Source organism: Chelonoidis abingdonii, chromosome 18, assembly GCF_003597395.2.
Source record: "Chelonoidis abingdonii isolate Lonesome George chromosome 18, CheloAbing_2.0, whole genome shotgun sequence".
Taxonomy (NCBI): Eukaryota; Metazoa; Chordata; order Testudines; family Testudinidae; genus Chelonoidis; species Chelonoidis abingdonii.
This window is the reverse complement of record NC_133786.1, coordinates 3,082,613-3,104,424: the sequence shown is the minus strand read 5'-3', so window position 1 is coordinate 3,104,424 and position 21,812 is coordinate 3,082,613. Positions and strand designations below refer to the sequence as shown.

General features: G+C 41.1%; 1 protein-coding gene across 1 annotated transcript in view; it reads right to left on the bottom strand.

Moving 5' to 3' along the window:
* Positions 1 to 13: 13 nt before the first annotated feature.
* MSANTD2 (Myb/SANT DNA binding domain containing 2) overlaps positions 14 to 21,812 on the bottom strand; it is a 33,435-nt gene continuing 11,636 nt past the window's right edge. Inside the window, 4 exon segments of the mRNA XM_032769991.2 lie at positions 14 to 1,581; positions 15,517 to 15,577; positions 17,366 to 17,624; positions 18,208 to 18,252. Of these exon segments, the coding sequence (XP_032625882.1) occupies positions 729 to 1,581; positions 15,517 to 15,577; positions 17,366 to 17,624; positions 18,208 to 18,252 (1,218 nt within the window). The 3' untranslated portion in view covers positions 14 to 728.

Below are 21,812 nucleotides of genomic sequence, written 5' to 3'. Positions count from 1 at the left end.
CCCCCCCCCCAAATTCTCACAGCTTTGATTGTATTGATAAGCATGGTTTGACAAAATGTTTCCCGGCTGTCAGGTTATTCTCACTGCCACAAAGAGGCTAACGAGAACTCAAAAAGGCCAGGAATTACTTTAATGGTAAAAAAAAAATAAAATAAAATAAAAGCTGATATGGCAACAATACTAGTCAAGTGGGATACATCACAGAAACAAGAGTCTTTGCAGGCAACACTGGTCGGAAATAGTAAAACACTTGATGGGTGAAAAAAGTGAAACTCTAAATTATATACAAGAGTAGCTAAGGGTGGCATTGAAAAACAGTCTCATTTAATGTGACCCAAGGTTTAACTTGCCATTATCTATTGCTTATTTATTCAGATCAGTAATAACACTTTATATAGAGACAGATGTGTAAAAATGAAACATTGTGGAAAAAACAGCTTTTCATATGAAATGCAAAGAATAAGCTCTGTCCAATGTGGAATGTACCAACAGTCATTTTTACAAGGCTCTCCTTCTCTATAAAACCAGCTGACCTGCCAAGCAAGTCAGCTGTCTATTTTACTTGCTCAGGACAAGTTGTTTCGAATGATTTGCAAGCATCTTTCACTCTGAAGTTCATTTTCATTCTGAAAGTCTTACTTGCCCCACTGTGAACAGACAGGATCCGTAAGCGTCTGCTAGCAACATGGAAAGGAGGCAGGAACCCTAATCCTTATGAAGGATGAGATTCAGTTGTTAAACTTCAATGGGTATCCAATGGCTTTTTCCAGGCACTCTACCAAAGAGCCAGCAGAAAGAAAATCCCTCTCCACTTCCACAAATTTGATGTAGATGGATTTAGGCGACACCCCTGGTTCTACGATGCAGTTCTGAGATAAAAACCCATTGATTCCAACCCACTCTTTGCTGAAGGTTTTGGTGTTGGCCTGAAAATGTAAAAACAAGCACTGCTGGAGAGTTCTAACCTCAGCAATGCCAAGGTAACAATAGATAATTCTGGCAGACTCCATCTCCACTCTGAGAGAGGCCTGCGGTGAAGGGACATCTACCTCCCCCTGAGTCTCCTTCCCAGGATCTGGGCCTCGGCGGTCTGCATGAGGCGAGTGGGGTTTCTCCTGGCAATCTTCATAACCAATGGCATACAGGCCAGGGCTTTTGGGAATCCCCCCTGGTAATAAATACTGAACAACATTTCCTCCCGTTGGCTTAGAATGAGCTATAGGTATCCAGTCAATTTCCATATGCAGCTCCAGGCATCTTGCTTCGCTAATAGTAATCTCTAGGAATTTATAGTAAACGTTTTTCCAGTTCATTTTCTGTACTCGTGTCATGATGATTCTGCCCTCTGGCTTCTCTGAATTGAAATATTCCCTAAGCCGTTTGCCAAGAGGCACCTGGGAACTGATCTCTGCGTAGTGGTAGCGAATATCCTCCTTCCAGCGTGTGTTATAACCAATGCCAAAAATGGCTAGTTTGTTAGAAAGATGTAGCCTGGAGAAGTCTGTCCAGCTCTGAAACAGCTCCCATTTTAACTGGACGGATTCCAAGATTTGCACAATGTTCTGCATGACGTCTTGCTTCCTAGAAAAAATTAACACACATGTAAACCATAAGATGGAGTTCAGCTCAAATTGGAGATTTTTTTTTTAAAGTTTTTCTTAAGTTTGAAAGAGCACATCAACTTTCAGAAAACATTAACCAAAGCAAGAGCAGCTATCTGAGAAACTGCTGGCCAACTGAGAAAAGGTGGCCACCAAAAGTGTCACAGTTAACCCTAATTTATAGAATTCATCATTAGCATTTAACTCTTTCAAAATGCTTTAGAAATGTCTTCAAGGACTTCGTGAAGCAGATAAGTATTATTCTATGTTAATACAACAAGAAGAATGGGCATTTAGTTTCCTAAAATTCAGAAGCCTACAGGAACATTTAACCTAGACATATTACACACAACATACATGTGTTCTAGAAGACTCTTTCTTCAGTTAGACACTTAACTCCCACTGAAATCATCTTCTTTAAGATCTGCTCTAGGATTGGTCCTGCTTTGAGCAGGGGGTTGGACTACGTGACCTCCTGAGGTCCCTTCCAACCCAGATATTCTATGATTCTATTAATTATTTGAGGAAAGTTCTCTGGCATGTGTCATACAGGAGCTCAGATTAGATGATCATAATTGCCCCAGCGGGCCTTGGAATCTATTGCGGGGTGGCGGGAACAGTGGGAGATAGGCATCTAAATACCTTTTAAAATGTAGCCCCATGACACATAATATACACATTCTGTGCAGAGAGGCCAAGTCAATGTTGCAGTATGAATGTTATTACTTTTGTATTTATTCAATCTTAACATTGCAGCAAATTTTTATCATTTAATGTGTCTTCCCTTTCCGCCAAAACACAAACCAAAACACACAAGCCAACAAACAAAACACCAGAACTATTTAAAAAACAACAACTAGATTCTCTGCTGACAAGCATAATTTTCTGCAAAAGCTGAACGGCAGTTAAATCAGAAAGAAAAGAGTGCTTTTCCCTCACTGATGTATTTCAAGTTCCACCTTTGCACAAAACTTCATCACCTCCACCCCCTAATCATATTCTCGTGATGACAATGCAAATAGGCAGTGCAAGAACAAAACAGTTTAACTTCACTGACTAACAGTGCTTTTGAGCAAACGTTCCTGTGCTGCTATGGACCGGGAGCTACGCACTCAATACTACGATACTTATTTGTGCACGCTCAGCTATGTAATTTGAAACACTGTAACCTTAAACATTAAGCTTTCCCCAAACTTAGCCTTGCAACTTCTTCAGTGAGGTTCATAAGTATGGAATTGTGAAGTTTCAACAATTTGATTTCAGCTTATAAAAGCAAACAACTTTTTCTTAAACCAAAAGATTTTTTTTCATGCTCCCATAATTTAAAAAAAGTGACAATGAATTTTGCACAAGCGTTCCAAAGAGCATTTACTTCTGGGCCAAGACTAAGCATGTGGGACATTTCAGCCAAAATGGAAAGCTTGAGAATATTCCAAGCAACCAGAATTTAAAAAAATAATAAGTTTAAATGACTGTTTTACCATAAATACATTGTCTTTCCTATTATCTTAGGTTCTTACTTCTCAGTGACTGTACTTTGATTTTTTTCTATTAATCATGTTTAAAAAGAACAAATGTCTTTCTACTTTTGCAACTCCCAGTTGGTTTCCTGACATTGAATGAACTGAACTGAACTAGCTGAATAAGCTGAAATGAAGAAAATATTCTCTCTGCTCTGCAGAAGCTACTGCTTTGTAAAAAGCTGCTTTAATGCTTCAACAAACTCTGGTCCAGTGGTTTGACTCTTAGTACATGTTTGCTACCAATTTTCAAGTTTATTTATTTAATGTAAATGATTTAAATATGACATCTTCATTTCAGTTTATTCAGCTAGTTCAATTCAATGACTACTTCATTCATTTAAGAAACCAGTTGGAACTTGTAAAAGCAGGATAGCTAGTTTTCCTCTTCCTCTCCCACACAAAAGTTAGATGTGAGAAGACAAGCTCTACTAGTACTAAAATCTTGAAAGTAAACAGTTCATTTAGCTACAGATAACTCCTTTGTTCAATTAATGTTAGTTTTAAATAAAAATAATGTTTTGAAACACTTTTATAAACTCTCTTGTGTTTCCAGCACACTTAAGGTAATTTTAAATGCAGTTTCTTTGGATTGATTTTGAATTTCCAAATAGATTACTTGCAATTTGAGAGAGACTATTAAACAAATGCATCGTTCACCATCCTCTAAAATAATAAAAGTTAACCATCTAATCAATGCAAGTTAAATTATAATTGCTTAAACAAATATGTATATAGATATAGCGTGTCCTCCTGGTTAGTAAAAAGAAACACCAATTAGCGTAAAGACTATATTTAGTTGGAAGTCATGTTTTAATGGTTATCAACCTTTCTGTAGAAAAACTACAAAATACAAATGCAAAACATGATTAAAATCAATGTTTCCTGCTTACTGATCAAAATCATGGTTACAACTGGTGATTTAAATCAATTTGATTAAAATCAATCCACCCTGTTTGCTAACAATGTCAAAGCAAATACCAATAAGAGAATTTGTACTTTTATAACTAATTGGCCAAGTCTATCTGCACACATCTGATGCAAGCGTGAGCAGCTTCACACAGGATGATGAGAAAGGCACTCATGGCACTCTGTCTCAGGAGTAAAGAACAAGCTAACAACGTATCAGAGCCACAAGCAGGTGTTACAGCTCTTTCGGTAATTGAGAAATCCATCTCAGTCCGCTAAATCCCATTTGCAAAACACATGCCATTTTAACTCTTCTCATGCTTTTATCACCTGTAGTGAATTTGTACTTGGTCCCCTACAGTAGGGCACAAGCAGAAGAGAGAGTTTTGGATCCAGTGGCCATCTCCTTTCTCTGCCACCATGGAGAAATCCTCTTCTGACTCTTCAAACTTGCAGAGAATAAACGCTCTTTCTGGAGGGCCCATGAGTGCTCTCCCTTCTCCTAGAAAGCACAGAATCTCTGTCCCACCTCCTATGGAGAAGGGAGGCACTGCAGCAATGCATTCTGGTGTGCAGGCCTTGCACACGTGTCCCTTAGTTACTACGGGCCTGAGGATAAGGGGAAGGGACCTCTTGGAAACAAGTGCAGAGAAAGGCGAGACAATAAGAAATGAAGGAAAGAAATGTAGCATTAGAAGGGAAGGAGACCGAACAGAACAATGGAAGGAGAAAGTAAAGTCTGATAAGAAAAAACAAAACAAAACAAAACAAAACTTAGACCAACTGGCTAAGCATCAGTTCTGCAGAAACGGACCTGTGGATTACAATGGACAAGAAGCTGGATATAAGTCAGCAGTGTGCCCTTGTTGTCTAGAAGGCCAACGACATATTGGGCTGTATTAGTAGGAACATTGCCAGCAGATCGAGGGAAGTGATTATTCCCCTCTATTTGACACTGGCGAGGCTACACCTGGAGTATTGCATCCAGTTTTGGTCCCCCCACTACAGAAGGGATGTGGACAAATTGGAGAGTCCAGCGAAGGGCAACGAAAATGATTGGGGGGCTGGGGCACATGACTTACAAAGAGAGGCTGAGGCAACTTGGGTTATTTAGTCTGCAGAAGAAGAAGAAGAGTGAGGAGGGATTTGATAGCAGCCTTCAACTACCTGAAAGGGGGTTCCAAAGAGGCTGGAACTAGGCTGTTCAGTGGTGGCAGATGACAGAACAAGGAGCAATGGTCTCAAGTTGCAGGGAGGGGGAGGTGTAGGTTGGATATTAGGAAACACTATTTCACTAGGAGGGTGGTGAAGCACTGGAATGGGTTACGTAGGGAGGTGGTGGAATCTTCATCCTTAGAGATTTTTAAGACCCAGCTTGACAAAGCCCTGGCTGGATGATTTAGTTGGTGTTGGTCCTGCTTTGAGCGGGGGGTTGGACTGGATGACCTCCTGAGGTCTCTTCCAACCCTAATATTCTATGAAACTATGCCTGTGTGTCAGACAGAAGCAGCATCAACTCTGGAAAAGCCAGCCTGATGCTGTGAAGTGTCATGGAGAGGAATTAGCAAGGGAGAGGCTTAACAGGCCAGTGGCTAGAGCACTAGGCTACCCTCTAGCAGCTCTGGGTTCAGTTCCCCCTCTGCTACAGATTTCCTGTACCAGCTTGGGTGGTGGAAGAGCTATGATGAAATGAGACAGCCTCAGCTCCACATCTATAAAATGGGAGAAATAGCATTTCTGTATAAAGACACTGAAAACTGTGAGGCATCCAGATACTACAATAGACAGAGTAAGGGGACATGGGGGGGAACCTAAATCCTCGCCTTAGGCAGTTCTTTGGACCTGCGTTATGCAATCATACTTTTTCATTTAAAACAAATGAGAATTTAAACACAACTTGCTAACCACTTGGTTTTGAATTTCAAACCCAGTGTGTACACCTAGTAACATGATCTGTACTCCGTCCTCACACAGGCTGTCTCTGACTACCGACATTCCATATTGCATAGACTAACAGGACTAGGATGTGTTTTCTGGCTGCAGATCAATAATGTTTCTATAGCTGAAACTGGTATTTCAGCAGTGGAAAAGGGCTATCCTGGCTCAGGAGAGCTCTCCAAAGGAGAAGGCAGAGTCCTTGATCAATCATTTCTTCTGGCAATATATTTTAAAACGTTGCCATTTTCCACCTTTGGCCACTAGTTACAAAAAAAACCCAGAAAACTCATTTATTTTGCAGATTCTTCCTCATGTATCTCCACAGACTTCAGGATTTAAAGAGCTACTGCTGCCTCCCTGAAAGCTTCATAAATATTCTGTTGAAAAAGGAAAATACCAGATATGCAGACCATCCGTCCACCAAGGCAGCTGGCATGGAAATTCAGGGTTAGAGTACAGCTGGCAGAAAGCACAGCATAGCTCCAGTGAAAACAGTGGTACCATGCCAATTTACACCAATTGTGGAGCTGGCCCAGGCTCTTTACTCTGAGCCTGGGCCAGCTCCGCAATCATTTATTATTGGCTTCTCCAGGATGGAGATCACCCCACTGAAGGCTACGCTCCCCACAAGATCAGAGTCTCGTAACATTTGTAATTTGGGGCTGTTTCAAGATCGCTTTGCAGTTGAAATGAAGGCGACAAGCAGCCGCCTGTGTATTAAGTAGGCCTCCAGGCCAAGAGAGCATTACTCCACAAACCGCAGACAACTTGGCCTAGGTTACTTGAAGCCCCCTTTTCACCCAATGGCACACTGCCACAGGTGACTCAGCAGAGGTGCTTGAGCTACAGCCCCTCTTCTACAACCAAGAGGAAGAGGATCTCCATGGAACCTTGCGGCTCTGGAATTCTCCTCTTCTGCACCACCAGAGCCCAGATTTGCCAACGTCTGCCTGAACTACAGAGGCCATCTTTTTCTACAGACATTTGGGCACAGGATGGGTGTCAGGCTGGAGGGGTAGCACGATGGCCAAGATGAAGGATAGTGGGAGCACAATTCAGCATTGGCCTACACCTTGTGTCATTTACAACAATGCAAAGCAAATGCATTTATGGCACTTTGCACTGGTGGGAGTGATGACATGGCAATGAGGACACAGACTTCCCTTATTTTGCTAGAGGGTGTTGGAGAACTAACTCCATTAGGTAAAAGCAGGACACGGACTTTTAACCTAAACTGGAGCCTCGGATAGGCACTCATTGAATGTCTTACAAAGCACGCGCCTCTACTGAAGGTCTCAAGTAGTTGCAATGCTCTGGTTATGCACAGGAAAAACATTTGCCTTTTGACAATTATATACCGACTGTTCACTGATTTCATAGTAAGCATTTGTAAATGTAAGCCTTAAAGCTGCACAGGTCAGCCAGGACTCTTTCCACAGGGGATGTAAGCTGGGAGTGGGTGCAAGAGGTGATACTGCCCCTTGCGCTTTTAGAAATAGTGAATGGTGCCTGGCTGATAGCCACGGAGGTCAAGCATTAATTCACACTCCAGGGAACGGGAGTGGCACTTTCCCACATTACTCACCCCTGACCTACGTGGGCCAGTTCCAGGTGAGAAGGTAGCGTATTCCCAGCTCCATTCAAGCTTTGGCAAGACTGTGAGCAAAGGGGGGGGTTGATGCAATTTTGGTGGAGGATTTAATAATGCAACAGCTCTGTTAAGAGTAGTCTGAGGTCACTCATTTCACAGAGCACTTAATAGCCAGCACAGCAGCGGCTTTAGGTCATTAACATTCGGTGCATCTGAGACACACATCAAGAGCAATTACACTATAAACGCACTATAATTTCTGTACTGTTTTTTAATCAACATTTTATTAAGTGCAGCTGAATTACTAGAAAGCCAAGGAAAGAACCTGCTGAAAAACCACAGGAGCAGAGTTCTGACTCAGCCAGCCGTTTGCTAACACCACCTGTTACGCTAGTGCTCCATTCTCAAGCTAGAAGCACTGTTAATGGTGGTTTCTTAAAGAGTCTGGGGGAGTACCTGGAACTGCTCATGGTTAGCAGCACGAAACAGGAGGATAAAGATGGGAAAACTATAAAAGTGCATATGTATTTATACAAGATACACATTTATATTTACACATGAAAGACTATAGCATACAAGCCTGTACTTTTTCAATGGATAAAGGTGGAAAGACAGCCTTCTATATATGGCTTTGCTGTTGGTTCTTCAGATTCCAAGCCTCAGAGATGCTGAGCAGCACTGTGTCATTTACAGCTTGGAATATGCCATCTCAAACTTTCACTTTAGACATTTGGGACTGTAAGTTCATCATCTTCTAGGGACAAGACAGACAAGGTGACATTATAATTGGCTGTCTTAGTAAGTACATTGCAGTCTGAGTACAGAGTTATGCTGGCAGCAGCATTTATACATTTATTTGTTAAAAGGCAGCTGACAGCCTCAATGTTCTCTTAGAGAAACACTTCTGTTCAAAACCCGATAAACCAGAACTTGTAACTTTCAGTTGAACAGTGGAAGAGACAGCTTAGAATAAAGTCTCCTGTAAAATAGTATTATACAAGTTGATTAATAAACTAATTTCAGATGAATTCAAACGGAGACTGAGAATCCCGGTGAAAAAACCATCTCTTGTAACAGGCCAGTGCTAGCAGGCACAGGCATGACTTCACTTAGGGGAGTGAAAGGTAAAGAGAAGCTTCAGAGAAGCAGCAAGGATTGCCAAGGACACAATCACCAACCCAAGCCCTCCAAAAGCTACAAGGATGATGGAAACTATTTTGACATCTAAGGTTTAACATCTCCCTGAGGCTTCGATGGCTCAGCAGCGGTTCCTTCTAACTCGGGGTTTCTACGATTATATCCAGCATCTCAGTCTGACTTGAGATCTTAAAACCAATAGGGAAGTTATAAATAGGTATCATTCAGTTTAAAAGGCTGTGATGTACCAACTACTTGTGAATTTCAGATACTGTAATAGCGATCATATGTGCAGTCAAAACAGAGAAAAGTGCGCTACACTGCAACTGCTTCCCCAACCACTTTATAACTGGGAATTAACCCTCTGAACAGCCGGTGAGGTAGGCAACTCGGTGACAGATAGGAGTTCAGTAACTTTCCCAAGGCCATGCAGCAAGTTACCAGTAGAGCTGGAATTCCCAACTGCATGGCTGCTGCTAGGACACCGACCACTGATGGTGGAACGGCTTTCTTTGTCTTGCTGAAATCTTACATGATTCAAATGAGTGGTGATTCAACACTTGGTGGGAGTTTTAAACAAACCATTTCTGTACAAATCAGATTCCAAGCAGCAGAGGCTAGCTCAGCTGTTTCAGTGAAGGAGACAACATCTTTCAAAACTCTTTATCTTTGTCTCACAAGTGAATAAAAATAGCAGAACAAGTTCTTAAATATTTCCCCACTTCATTTTATTCTGAGACAGTAGGTCATGGAGTTAACAAGTTCCAATTCTTACGATAGTTGGGCCTGTATTAACTAAAAAAAGGGTCTCATTGCATGTCAGACTCACATACAGGGTTCCAAACAGAGCAGAAAACTAACTCTGCATGATCACATGTGTATTTCCTACCCTGTGATCCTGTTGCAGGTACTGCAAAAAAAATTTAGGAAGCCAGTCCTAGGCACTATGCTGGTCTAGCAAGAGAAGCACAAGCACGCTACGCCATAACTGCAGTACAGCTTGGGGTAAAGATATTATAGGCCCAACTGTCAAAGCTACGTTTGGAAGAGACAGAGAATGCCTTATGGCCAGGGCAAGGGACTATGGGAGGACTCCTGAATTCTATCACAGATGTTAACTTGCTGTTAACCTAGGACAAGCCACTTCACTTCTGTTCCTTACTTCCCACCTCTATAAAAGAGCTTGGAGACATTTACTGTTTGAAATCTTAACATATCAAAAGAAGGTCTAAATTAGCTGTTACCACTTAAGAAAGAGCTTGGAGTCCTTATGGATAGTTCTCTGAAAACATCCACTGAATATGCAGCAGGAGTCAAAAAAGCAAACAAACAAAGTTGGGAATTGTTAAGAAAAGGCTAGACAATAATATTGTCTCTATATAAATCCATGGTACGCCCACATCTTGAATACTACATGCAAATGTGGTCACCACATCTCAAAAAAAGATATATTGGAATTGGAAAAGGTTTAGAGAAAGGGCAACAAAAATGATTAGGAGTATGGAACAGCTGCAGAGATTAATAAGACTGGGACTTTTCAGCTTGGAAAAAGAGATGGCTAAGGGGGGGGATAGGATACAGGTCTATAAAATCATGACTGGTCTGGAGAAAGTAAATAAGTGTTATTTACTCCTTCTCATAACATAAGAACTAGGTGTCACCAAATGAAATTAATAGGCAGCAGGTTTAAAAACAAATAAAAGGACGTATTTTTTCCACACAACACACAGTCAACCTGTGGAACTCCTTGCCAGAGGATGTTGTCAAGGCTGACTATAACGGTTCAAAAAAGAACTAGATAAGTTCATGGAGTATGGGTCCATCAATGTTTGCCAGAAGCTGGGTGTGGGTGACAGGGGATAGATCATTTGATCCTGTTCTATTCATTCCTTCTGGGGCACCTGGCACTGTTGGAAGACAGGATACTGGGCTAGATGGACCTTTGGTCTGACCCAGTATGGCCATTCTTATGTTCTTAAGTCAAGAGACGCAGCCGAGTCAGTGTGACGAGTCGTGTATTTACACAACCGGCTTTGTGAAGAGAGAATATATATTAAACCTATGCACCAGGTCCCTCTACTGGAACACAGTGCCCAAAGTGGAGCTATTCCGTTAATTCACAGAACAGGGTGGAAGCAATGTACCATTTTCCTTGCTTCTACAGGCGGTTGATGGGAATGGTGTTTTTATGTATGTACGTGTGCAGCCACAAAGGCTTAGTCAGAACCACCAGTGCCCAGAAAGTGCCATATTAATTCCAATGTATGCGTTCTATGGTTCAGCGACAAGTCTCCTGGAAAGTTACCCCTCGCTAGCTGCACTGATTTCTTCCACTTCAAAAGGGCCAATGTCAGGGAAAAACCCCATCCCATGAGTTACGGTGTGTCCTTTCACTGTAGAAGGGGTATAAAGGCCTTAGGACACCACACAAGGTACACCCTGTGGAGTTTCCCCCTCCCAAGCTTCCCTAAAAGGAGAAGTGCATAGGTATGGCACAGCCCTCTAGATCTGCAGAGCAAAGAATCAGCTCCTCCACGCTACTCTTACAGCTGCCTTTGGCCATGGAAGTATGCTACTGCTGGATGCCTACCCTGTCCCACCTGTCTCTGATAAAAGCAGTCATAGAACTAACAGCTACCTGAAATTCAAGCTCAAGCTCAACCTCCGGAGTCTGCAGGGGAACATCCTCCAGTCTCACTTCCCTAAAATCAGGGCTATCCCAGAGGAGCAGAGTAGACACAGATCTTCTCTAAGCCAGGGGGGGAAGGAGTATACCACACTGGCTTTGCTCCCTTCCTTCCCTGGGTACTTTAAGCCGACCGACGGAATGGAAGAGAGGCTAGGGCCAAGAATTAGGCTCCTAAACATAGGTACTAAGTAAGTGGCCCAAGGACCCTATTTCACCCATTTTTTAAAAAAAGGTTTGACCTATGCCCTGATTCAGCAAAGTACTTAAGTATGTGCCTCTCTTTAAACATGTGGTTAAGTCCAATGATTTCAATGGAATTACTCCTGCTTAAATTAAGCATGTGCCTAAGTACCTTGCGGACTCAGGGCCCCAGTGTTCTATCATATAGTTTAAGAACATTGGCTATTCCTAATACAAGATTAAGAATAAAATTCTCTAGTTTTCTATTTATGTAGTTTGTTTTGTGCAATCTCATTTTGGACCACGCAAATAACACTAATTAATCTCATTTGTGTTTCTAGTCAGTTTCAGAGTAGCAGCCATGTTAGTCTGTATCCGCAAAAAAACCAGGAGTACTTGTGGCACCTTAGAGACTAACAAATTTGAGCCTAAGTTTTCGTGGACTATAGCCCACTTCATCGGATGCATGCAGTGGAAAATACACACACACACACACACACACCGTGAAACAATGGGTGTTACCATACACACACTAATGAGTAATCAGTTAAGGTGAGCTATTACCAGCAGGAGAGGAAAAAATATTTTGTAGTGGTCATTAAAATCAGACGTCAAGAATTATAATATTAAAAAACCAGTCGGAGAACACTTCAATCTCCCCGGTCACTCGATTACAGACCTAAAAGTTGCAATATTACTACAAAAAAACCCTTCAAAAACAGACTCCAATGAGAGACTGCTGAATTGGAATTAATTTGCAAAATGGACACCATTAAATTAGGCTTGAATAAAGACTGGGAGTGGATGGGTCATTACAGAAAGTAAAACTATATCCCCATGTTTATTTTCCCCCTACTGTTCCTCACAACTTCTTTTCAACTGCTGCAAATGGACAATTTTGATTACCACTACAAAAAGTTTCTCCCCCCCCTGCTGGTAATAGCTCACCTTAACTGATCACTCGAGTTAGAGTGTGTATGGTAACACCCATTGTTTCATGGTGTGTGTGTGTGTGATAAATTTGTTAGTCTAAGGTGCCACAAATACTCCTGTTCTTAGTCAGTTTCACAAATTCTCATGCTTTAGAACAGCGTTGCTAACATTGCAGAGAAGAGTTTAACACACTGTACAATTTAATAATATACAAGTTTTAGAGAAGTGTCAGTCATTTCTACATTTTAAGACAAATTTGTCCAGCCTCTGCTCTAACCATTCCAACTGGAAAGCTTACCTTATTGTCTTATTTCCAAAAAGAAAGCAGAGACACTGTTTGGTACATAGCAAAACCAAAAAAAAGTTACTGTGTGCGATCATGACAAAGCCATGCAACAGTTACAGTGGAAACTGCAGACATGCAATTTAACTGTTAGCTAGTAGCTTTACAAGTAGTCAAGCTATCACACAGTTCAAACATTTCGTATAAAATAATGCAGAACTGCTAATGCTGTAAAATTAGAACATAAGAATCGCCATATTGGGTCCATCTAACCCAACAGCCTTTCTTCTGATGATGACCAATGCCAGGTGGTTCAAAAGAAATGAATAGAACAGGCAATCAAGTGGATCCATCCCTCGTTGTCCACTCCCAGCTTCTGGCAGTCAGCAGCTAGGGGCACCCAGAGCATCGGGCTGCATTCCAGACCCTCTTGGCTAATAGCCATTGATGGACCTAACCTCCAACTTATCCAATTCTTTTTTGAACACCAGTGTAATTTGGCCTTCACAACAAGGCAACAAATTCCACATGTTGGCTTTACAATGTCTGAAGTACTACTGTACGTTTGTTTTAAATCTGCTGCCTATTAATTTAATTGGATACTCTGGTTCTTGTGTTATGTGAAGAGATAAACACTCTCAGTCACTTTCTCCACACCACTCATGACTTTATAGACCTTTATCATATTCCCCTTAGTTTCCTCTTTCAAGCTGAACAGTTCCAGTCTTTTTAATCTCTCCTCATATGGAAGCTATTCTATCCATTATAGTTTTTGCTGCCCTTTTCTGTACCTTTTCCAATTCTAATATAGCACTAATTAGCCCTCAGGTGACAAGGAACGTGGAAGTTAAGGCTAAATAAGGCATTGTGGATGTGAGCATTATGCTACAGCCTCTAGTTCAGACCCTGTTTTTCTGCAACTCTACACACACACCCCCATTTAGGATCATCTCTGGCAATGCAATTACAGCCTATATCATGTTCACATGTACAAAGGACAGAGTGAAGGATGTTCATTCAGATTTGGATTGCTTAATGCAATGCTATCAAAATTCCAGTGGAGGCTGCAAATCCTGTTAACTCTGCATTTAATTAAACCTGTTTTAAATAAAGAATTAAAGCATAATTAAAAGGCTCCTTGGCCAGAGGGAAAAAACCCTCCCCCACATCTCAGGAAGAGTCTGGCTATTGAAGATGCTTTACACCTCTCTCAGTTGTGGAGCTCCGATGCAGGTCTACTTCCTATGCACTTTGCAAAGTGCCCAGGGGTTCAGAGAAAGCTCCTCTGCTTTTTATAAAAAGCTATCTTAGATATGAAGGATTTAAAATCACTGTGTAATTTAGCCATGCATCTGTGAACAAATGAATCTTCACAGCCTTGGCACTGTTCATACAAGTATACAGTAAACACTCAGAACTTGTCTGTCCAAGTCTGAGCAAAGTAAAATGAAAGTCCATTTCCTAAAGCTCATCTCGGGACTATTTAAATAGACATTTTGACCTCCAGCTGTAGAGTGGCTCAAAAAAAGGCCACAAATGTTTACATGGGGGGGAAATGAAAATTCCTAATTCATGCTCAATCTGCTAAAATGATTTTGATCAGATTTGAAGTTCACTTTGAGGCACAGACCAAGCCTGGAAAAATCCCAGTCTGAAAGCTTGAAAAATCAGAGACTGAAAACAGGGTATTAGAATTGAAATTGTTGTGCTTACTTTAATAGGAGGGGCATTGATCTCTACAGTTAAATTTATAGAGAAATATGTAAGGCAGTTATCAGTTAGCCACCGGGCCATTACATAAAAATGCTGCCCCAAAATAAGATTAAACTGTGATTCCACACTGGCCCATTCTCCAGCAAAGAATATCCACACACAGCATGTTTCCTTCCCCATGCCCTCCCCCCTCCAAAAAAAAGATAGGTGGTGGAGAAAGTGAGATTCATGTGCTTCCCACAAGAGCAAAGACACATTAAACTTCTCAACATTTGCCAGGTTAAACCAATGAAGCAAACGATTACAACCTAGCTTTGCAAAGTTGCAGAAAAAAATGATTAGCCACAGAGTAAACTCACCCATCCTTCATCATGCTAAATGTTGTACTCAAAAACTCATGCCTGTACTCCAGTAATAAGGCAAGTACGGCTCAAGGCCAATAGAAATGTACATTGCTCAACTAGCAATACCCCTCTACTCCTTTTCTTGATTTTTCCCTTTCTTTTAAGGTATTTTCTGTATTCTCCAGTGTTCTGCTGGTATTAGAGACAGGTCTGTGTGCTAATTTTAAGCTTCTATAGTTATACTCATTAATGGGAATACCCTTACATTTTAATGAACATCTACATTTAAAATGCTCTTTTCCTGCATGCCCAAAGAGACAAAACTTTAGGTAGATGGAAACCAGATTACAAATAGATCCAAGAGTCAGAATTTTTGCCAGAGCACCCCAAGACCTGCCCATCCACATCCCCAAAGGTTATGATGTGTATTTTACACAGTTTAATGTTTGCATTCTCATAAAGAGAGTTCTGCTTCATTTTCTGTATAACAGAGCCAAAAGAGACTGAGTTGTGAAGCTTTCCACATGTTTTGAGGTAACTGGAATGATGCAAAAAGCAGATTCTTCAATAGTCTTGCACAATGTATTTATAATTATAGTCAGAAGTTTCTAACATCCTCCTCCCGCGCAGCACCCTAGGGAAATGCATTCAATAGTAAAACATTCATAAGTTACTTACTGTGCTTCTTCTGAAGATTCCTGCTTTATCTTTAATGTTCTCTTTGTGGCAGGCATTTCATCTGAAAAGCAAAGTTCCAATAGACAGTTATATATTTAAAAGTCTCCTAAACCTTTTTACTTTGAAAGGTAATAAGTTGTTCACTTAGTGTTTTCCAGTCAAATTCTGATGTCACACTCTGAGGACACTGCTTCAGCTCTTAAAACCAGCTACATCACCATCACTGAATTTTTAGCTACAGGGTCAAAATCTGGCTTCCCATGTGCAAGATCTTTCAAGGACAAAAGTAATTCCTGCCATTAAGTCACACGTTGATTTCATTGTAAACGACATTCTGAAAAAAAGGCCGTTCTGCTTTTCAATAGCACATCTGAAGAGCAAGCACCAGAACAAATGTATCTGTATTCCATTTAGACTGTGTGCGTGCTAAGTACCTCTGTCATAACCTCTGTCTTCAATGAGCACAAAGAACATTGTCAGCCCCACCCGCATGTGAATGTTGCTGTAATTCTTCTGAAGGATAGTGGTGACAAACCATCAGAGCAAAGCCTGAGTCACCAGAACCCCTATATGGAATCACAGTACTCACTTAGGTACATTTTTAAATACATGGTTTACGAAACTCGGTCCTGTCTCTTGTATCTCAAGTAGCCCCTTTTTATGACTTATTCTCCCCAACTCCCGCATACATTCTGATCCTCTTTAAATTAAAAACATTCCTAGTTCTCATACTACAGTTAGTTTGAGGTGGTATTGCTCTTGTCATTTGAAAATACAATTTAATCCAACTCTTAGCGAAAGTCAGACTTTACCAGTCCCCAGAATACAGCTGCAGATGTAGGCAAATTTGTGTGCCTCCCCCGCTCCAATTTAACCTACAAATACGATAGAAAAAGCGAGAACAGTGCCTTTATCCATCTTCTCTTGTAAATGCTGCCTTGCTCTTACAATCCCATTGGGAATCATTTTTTAAATTAACTTTGGTAAGCTTCCATAGACTCAGTAAATATATAAATCTTTTTCCTTCCTATTTATTGTATGCAAGAATGTACCTCTGTTCTATACAAAACACTTACTCAGAAGACAAATGTAAGCATATTTTCAGGAAAGTGGATCTTTCTGTAATATATCTGTCAGGGTTGGGCAACAGCATTTGGAAGACTAGGGAGATTTTTTTTTTGGAAAAGGCAAAGATTTGGCAGTTTTACTTGCACAACATAAAAGTAGTTGTGGTGTGTGGCTTGCTAGCCTTTTATGTCTAACGAATAATGAGATCTACCTGCAAGATTTATTTTTGTTGTGCGACCATGAGCATCAGCAGTACAGCTCAATTAACATCAAGTTCAGCAATTCATATTTCCTTCCCTCTCACCCCTCATTCAAATTTCTTTTAAGCAAAACTCAAATCTCAAACTTTAAACAAAGGGCCACTCTAGCATCTTGTCAGGAACAAAAGAGCTACTGTACCTGTTTTAAAATAAGACAATGCAAACAAGTTAAAGTCCACTTATTTCAAATATTCTACTTGTTAGAATTCACTAACAATAAAAACTAGCAGTTAATCGGTTCGGTCCACAATTTAGTTACACAGAGAAGGTGTCTGACAGTTTCAGGGAGCCCCGCAAATTAGGCACTTTAGATTTATACAATTGCACAAATTCTACGAATTAGTTCTGATTTACGACAAGTCTTAAACCTGCAAGTATAAGAAATACACAGAAGTGGGTATAGCAGCATTATGGCATAGGATGGATTAGGATTAGGATTATGGAGTAGGATTAGCACTAGAGAGGCTACAAGCACAGGCAAAAATCAAAACATACAGGCGGATCAATAATCAATTTCTTACCCAACTCTGGGTCTCCTCCCTGGTAGCAGTGAAGATCCTGACTGTGGTTCCCCCAATCCTCCTGTGAATATTCCTCCATAGTGCTGCCATCCGATTCCAGCTCCTGGTACAAGCCGCTACTATTAATGAGTACAGGCTGGCAGGGCTGCGAGTCCCATCCTCCCTGACCAAACACCTGTTCCAATTGTTCAAAGGTGTAACTGCTTTTCCTTTTCCCAACACCATGTTCTTTCACTCGACTATAACACCTGCGAAGGGTCTGAGACACAAAACCTTTTGTTACTCAATTGGTGCTAGCCTTCCAGAATAGCACGCACTCACGTGCAGATTGTCTAGCATTCTTATTCTATCTGTTTATTTTTACTTATGTTGAACACATGTGACAAAGATTGTGCAAGTACTATAATCCAATCACCAAACTGCCAAATTAACCTTTGTAAGACAGGAAGCATCACAACTTTGATGTTCCTGACACACGATGCTTTAGCTTGAATATATCGATTACAAAGAAAAAAAGTTGTATAGCATCTACAGGTTCACCAGCTTCGAAGTTGGGGGATTTTGAGGGCAGGGAAGAATACACAAGTCTGCTACATATTACAGGAAAATAAACACAAATCTCATCCAATATACACCAGCCAGCCCATAGAACGCACACCTTCTACAGGAAGGAGAGAGTACAGCTGTTGTTGTGCCCACAGTTTGGAGAAGGTGAGGGAGGGGGAGATAGAAAGAGGAGTCCCCAAAAGCAAAGACAGTCCAACCTTCCTTAGTCTAGTAAGAAGATACAAGATAAAAAAATGTTTGCCTAAACTATTTAGCTAGTAAAATGTATTACTTACATATTTTGCATTCCTTACTAACTCACTCTGTCTCTTGGGAAGCTGCTGAAAATTTAAAAGAGGTCAAATCAATAATGCTCCAAATTCCCCAGACTCAAACATCAAATCAAGAAACAATACTAAGATGGCCACATCTAGTAATCCAATACAGAGTCCAGTTCAGATTTTGAAGCCTCCAATAAAGAGAGATTGCTAAACTTAAACCAGGATTTTTTTAGTACCTATTTGATTTCTTATTCTAGTGGCTGAGTTGGTAGCAAGTACTATGCATTATTATAAGATACAGTATTAAATCTAACTCTTCTGCATCTGCTTCCAATTTTCCATGTCAAGGAGGAGCTGTTTAGAAAGTCTTAATTCATGTCCCTTAATGTTTTTAACTCAAAGCGTGGTTCTACTTTGAAAAGTGACTAAATTGCTTTGTAGGATTCCATATCTGCTGCGTTTCAAGGACTTCCTATCAGATGTACTCAATTTACAAAACATTTTTCTTGTAACTGCCATCACTTCAAACTGAACCTTGAATAAGAAAAATCAAGCTGTGTTCTCTCTCATGAAAGCAACCATTAGGGCTTGAAAGATGCACTTCTGGGCTGGGCCGAGAACAGGCTTTATATGTCACTTTCTACAGAGTTACCAAGTTTCAGCACTTTTGGTTGCAAAAACCAACCTTCCAAGCCAAGAATGTAAACCGATGTCTCTTCCTGATTCTCAAGCCAGCTCCAGTGTGGCTCATAGAAACAGACAACTCTGATCAGTTCCAGGGCTGAGATTCAGAAATCTGGAGGGCAGAAGTGCAGCCATCAAAAACTCATGCTAGTTTCATGCTGCTGCTTGGGAAAGCTATGAACAGCACCAACAGCAGGCACGAAGTTATTCGGTGGTGAAGGGTCAAAAAATGGAAATTGGGACAGTGCAGAGTAGCAGAGATCTCATCCCACCCAAGATGCAACAGCCAGGAAACTAGGGAGGAACAGAAACTCCTTTTTGGCCATAACCAGAAAGAGGTGCTTTGAAGTAGCACACCTACAACCCCGCCCCACCTCCCCTAAGCAAGGAGGTAGGACAATATTCTAGTTGAAATAGGAGCAAAGGTGGTAGGGGCATTGGGCCTCTCAATGGGATATTGATCGCAGGGCTACTGTTCCCCTTCCACCTGTGTCTTTCGTATCTACCACTGGTTAGTAGGCAGAGCCTTCCATTTAGTAGGTGTTGGGTAAAGTTTTCAAGTGCTGATATCACTTTCCATGTTCAACAACTGTGGTTCAATGGGCTGGATGGTAATTGTCGTAGAACAAGACCTGCATTTGGTGCTTAATCTGTTGATGATCTCATGAGAGAACTGCATCCCCGAGGCAGAGGGTGTGGGGAAGGGCGGCACACTGCAAGGTAAAGAATAACACGTCAGTGTAGACCAAGTAATAATACCAGATACCAGAAAAACAGTGTGAGTAGGACGTACAGTTTTAAATCACTTTGCAGAGCAGAACTACACTGTCAGATGGATACTTTGGGCTTGGCTACACTCGCCTTTACAGCGCTGCAACTTTCTTGCTGGGGTGTGAAAAAACACACCCCTGACGCTGCAAGTAATCCCCACAAGGAGGTGTACGTACGGCGCCGTGAACCAACTCGCACTTCAAAGCGCTGCTCGTGGCAGCGCTCCACGATGCTTTGGAGTTTCAAGTGTAGCCAAGCCTTTGTTCACTCTAGCTGATGCTACATTTTTACCTATTTATGAAGTTTCACATGTAAACTGCTATAAATTTGTGACTGAAGAAGAGCTCTGTGTAAGATCAAAAGCCTATCTTTTTCACCAAACAGAAGTGGTCCAATAAAATGTTACTTCACCCACCTTGTCTCTCTAAGATCCTACAACTGACACGGCTACACCACCACGCATATCATTCCTAGACATTTTTAGAAATCCATGTACTCAAATTTTAAAAAACAGTTTTCACGAAAATTTTATATTCTACACTTAGCAATATTTCTTATCCACTGAGCAATGAATGTTTAGCTGTCTCATTTTAAGTCCAAGAGATTCTAACTGCTTATAATGCCAAGCTAAATAGACACAGTTTGCTCCAGCAAATTAACTGAGAAGCGTCAATATCGTCTGATTAATCCTTTGGGAGCCTCAACATCTGCAAACATTGGGCAAATGCTTAAAGCTCAATTTTAAGTTCAAAAAAGAGTTCTCCCTTGCACGGATGTTACCAAATTATCCTTTAAGATTCAGCAGAGGCAATCTTTATAGCAGCATTTTTCATTCAGCCTCAACAATGTTATTTGCTAAGACCATGGCAAAAGTCACCAAGCACTACTAGCAAAGACCAATGCAAAGATGAAGGAGCTAGTGACCTGGTCAGAACTCTCCAGATACTTAGTAGAATGGAAAGATATGCTGGATTACTGCAAAAGGACCCAGAACCTTGCTTGGATTTCCTTCTTTCATATCCACTCTGTCAGTGAGACGTCTGATATAGTCAAAGTTTTACAACCCCACTCTCTGAAAGAGAAGAGCTCCCCTGCCAACCTATAGCTAAAACTGTTGGTGGGACCTCTATTTTCCTCCGGAGAGTGGGACTGCCACATTTCTCCTCCCCACAGACATTTTCCATTTTTCCCATGGATCTCCCTGTGCCTCTACAGCACATGCATTAACAGCACTGAACTGCATTCTGTCTGTTTCACTGCTGCACATGATTCTGCTATGCCACCTTGCAGCTTACCAGAGCTTAAAATCTACATACTGAATAAAAATATATGGTGATCGAATTTTTGTTCTGCCAGGTGGCTTCCAATAGCTCTCTTTGTGCAAGCAGTGTTTAATTTTTTATTTTATTTTTTTTTAATAAAAAAAAAAAAAAGACAGTTTGGCCAAAAGAATGAAATTATTTTCTGAGACCTGTAAAACTCAGAAAGGGGGGGAGGGATAGCTCAGTGGTTTGAGCACTGGCCTGCTAAACCCAGGGTTGTGAGTTCAAACCTTGAGGGGGCCATGTATGGATCAGGGGCAAAAAATCAGTACTTGGTCCTGCGAGTGAAGGCAGGGGGCTGGACTCAATGACCTTTCAAGATCCCTTCCAGCTCTAGGAGATATAATAGGAGATATCCTTATCATTATTATATATACACTCACCATTCCAAACTTTATCCCAGAAGTAGAGCCCATCCAATGAATGGTACATTAAACATCTTTATTTTACTAAAAAGTTCCCATCTCAGCAGTCCTCTTGCCAGAGTAGCAGGTACAAGGAAAGCAACAAAGAGGGGAGTTTAATATCTCTTTACTAGAAGTGCTTTCAGTAACTGGTGCCCTGAAGCAATTTTTTAAGGAGAGGATGATTCAAGAGACTGGAATTAGTGTCAGAGTCCAACATGCTTACTCAGAATTGTCACCAAAGCCTATGGGGAGCAAATACCAAAATCCAGTTGAAAACCATCTTGGCAGAACAAGAAGCTGTAACATTTATTCTTCAAATTGTTCACCTAGATCTACATTCTTATGTGCTCAGCTCAGCAGCTTCAAGCAAGCGGTGTCTGTTGGGGCCACTTGCCTCCTCCCCATTGCTCTGGAGTCATAAGGCACAAAAGAAAGA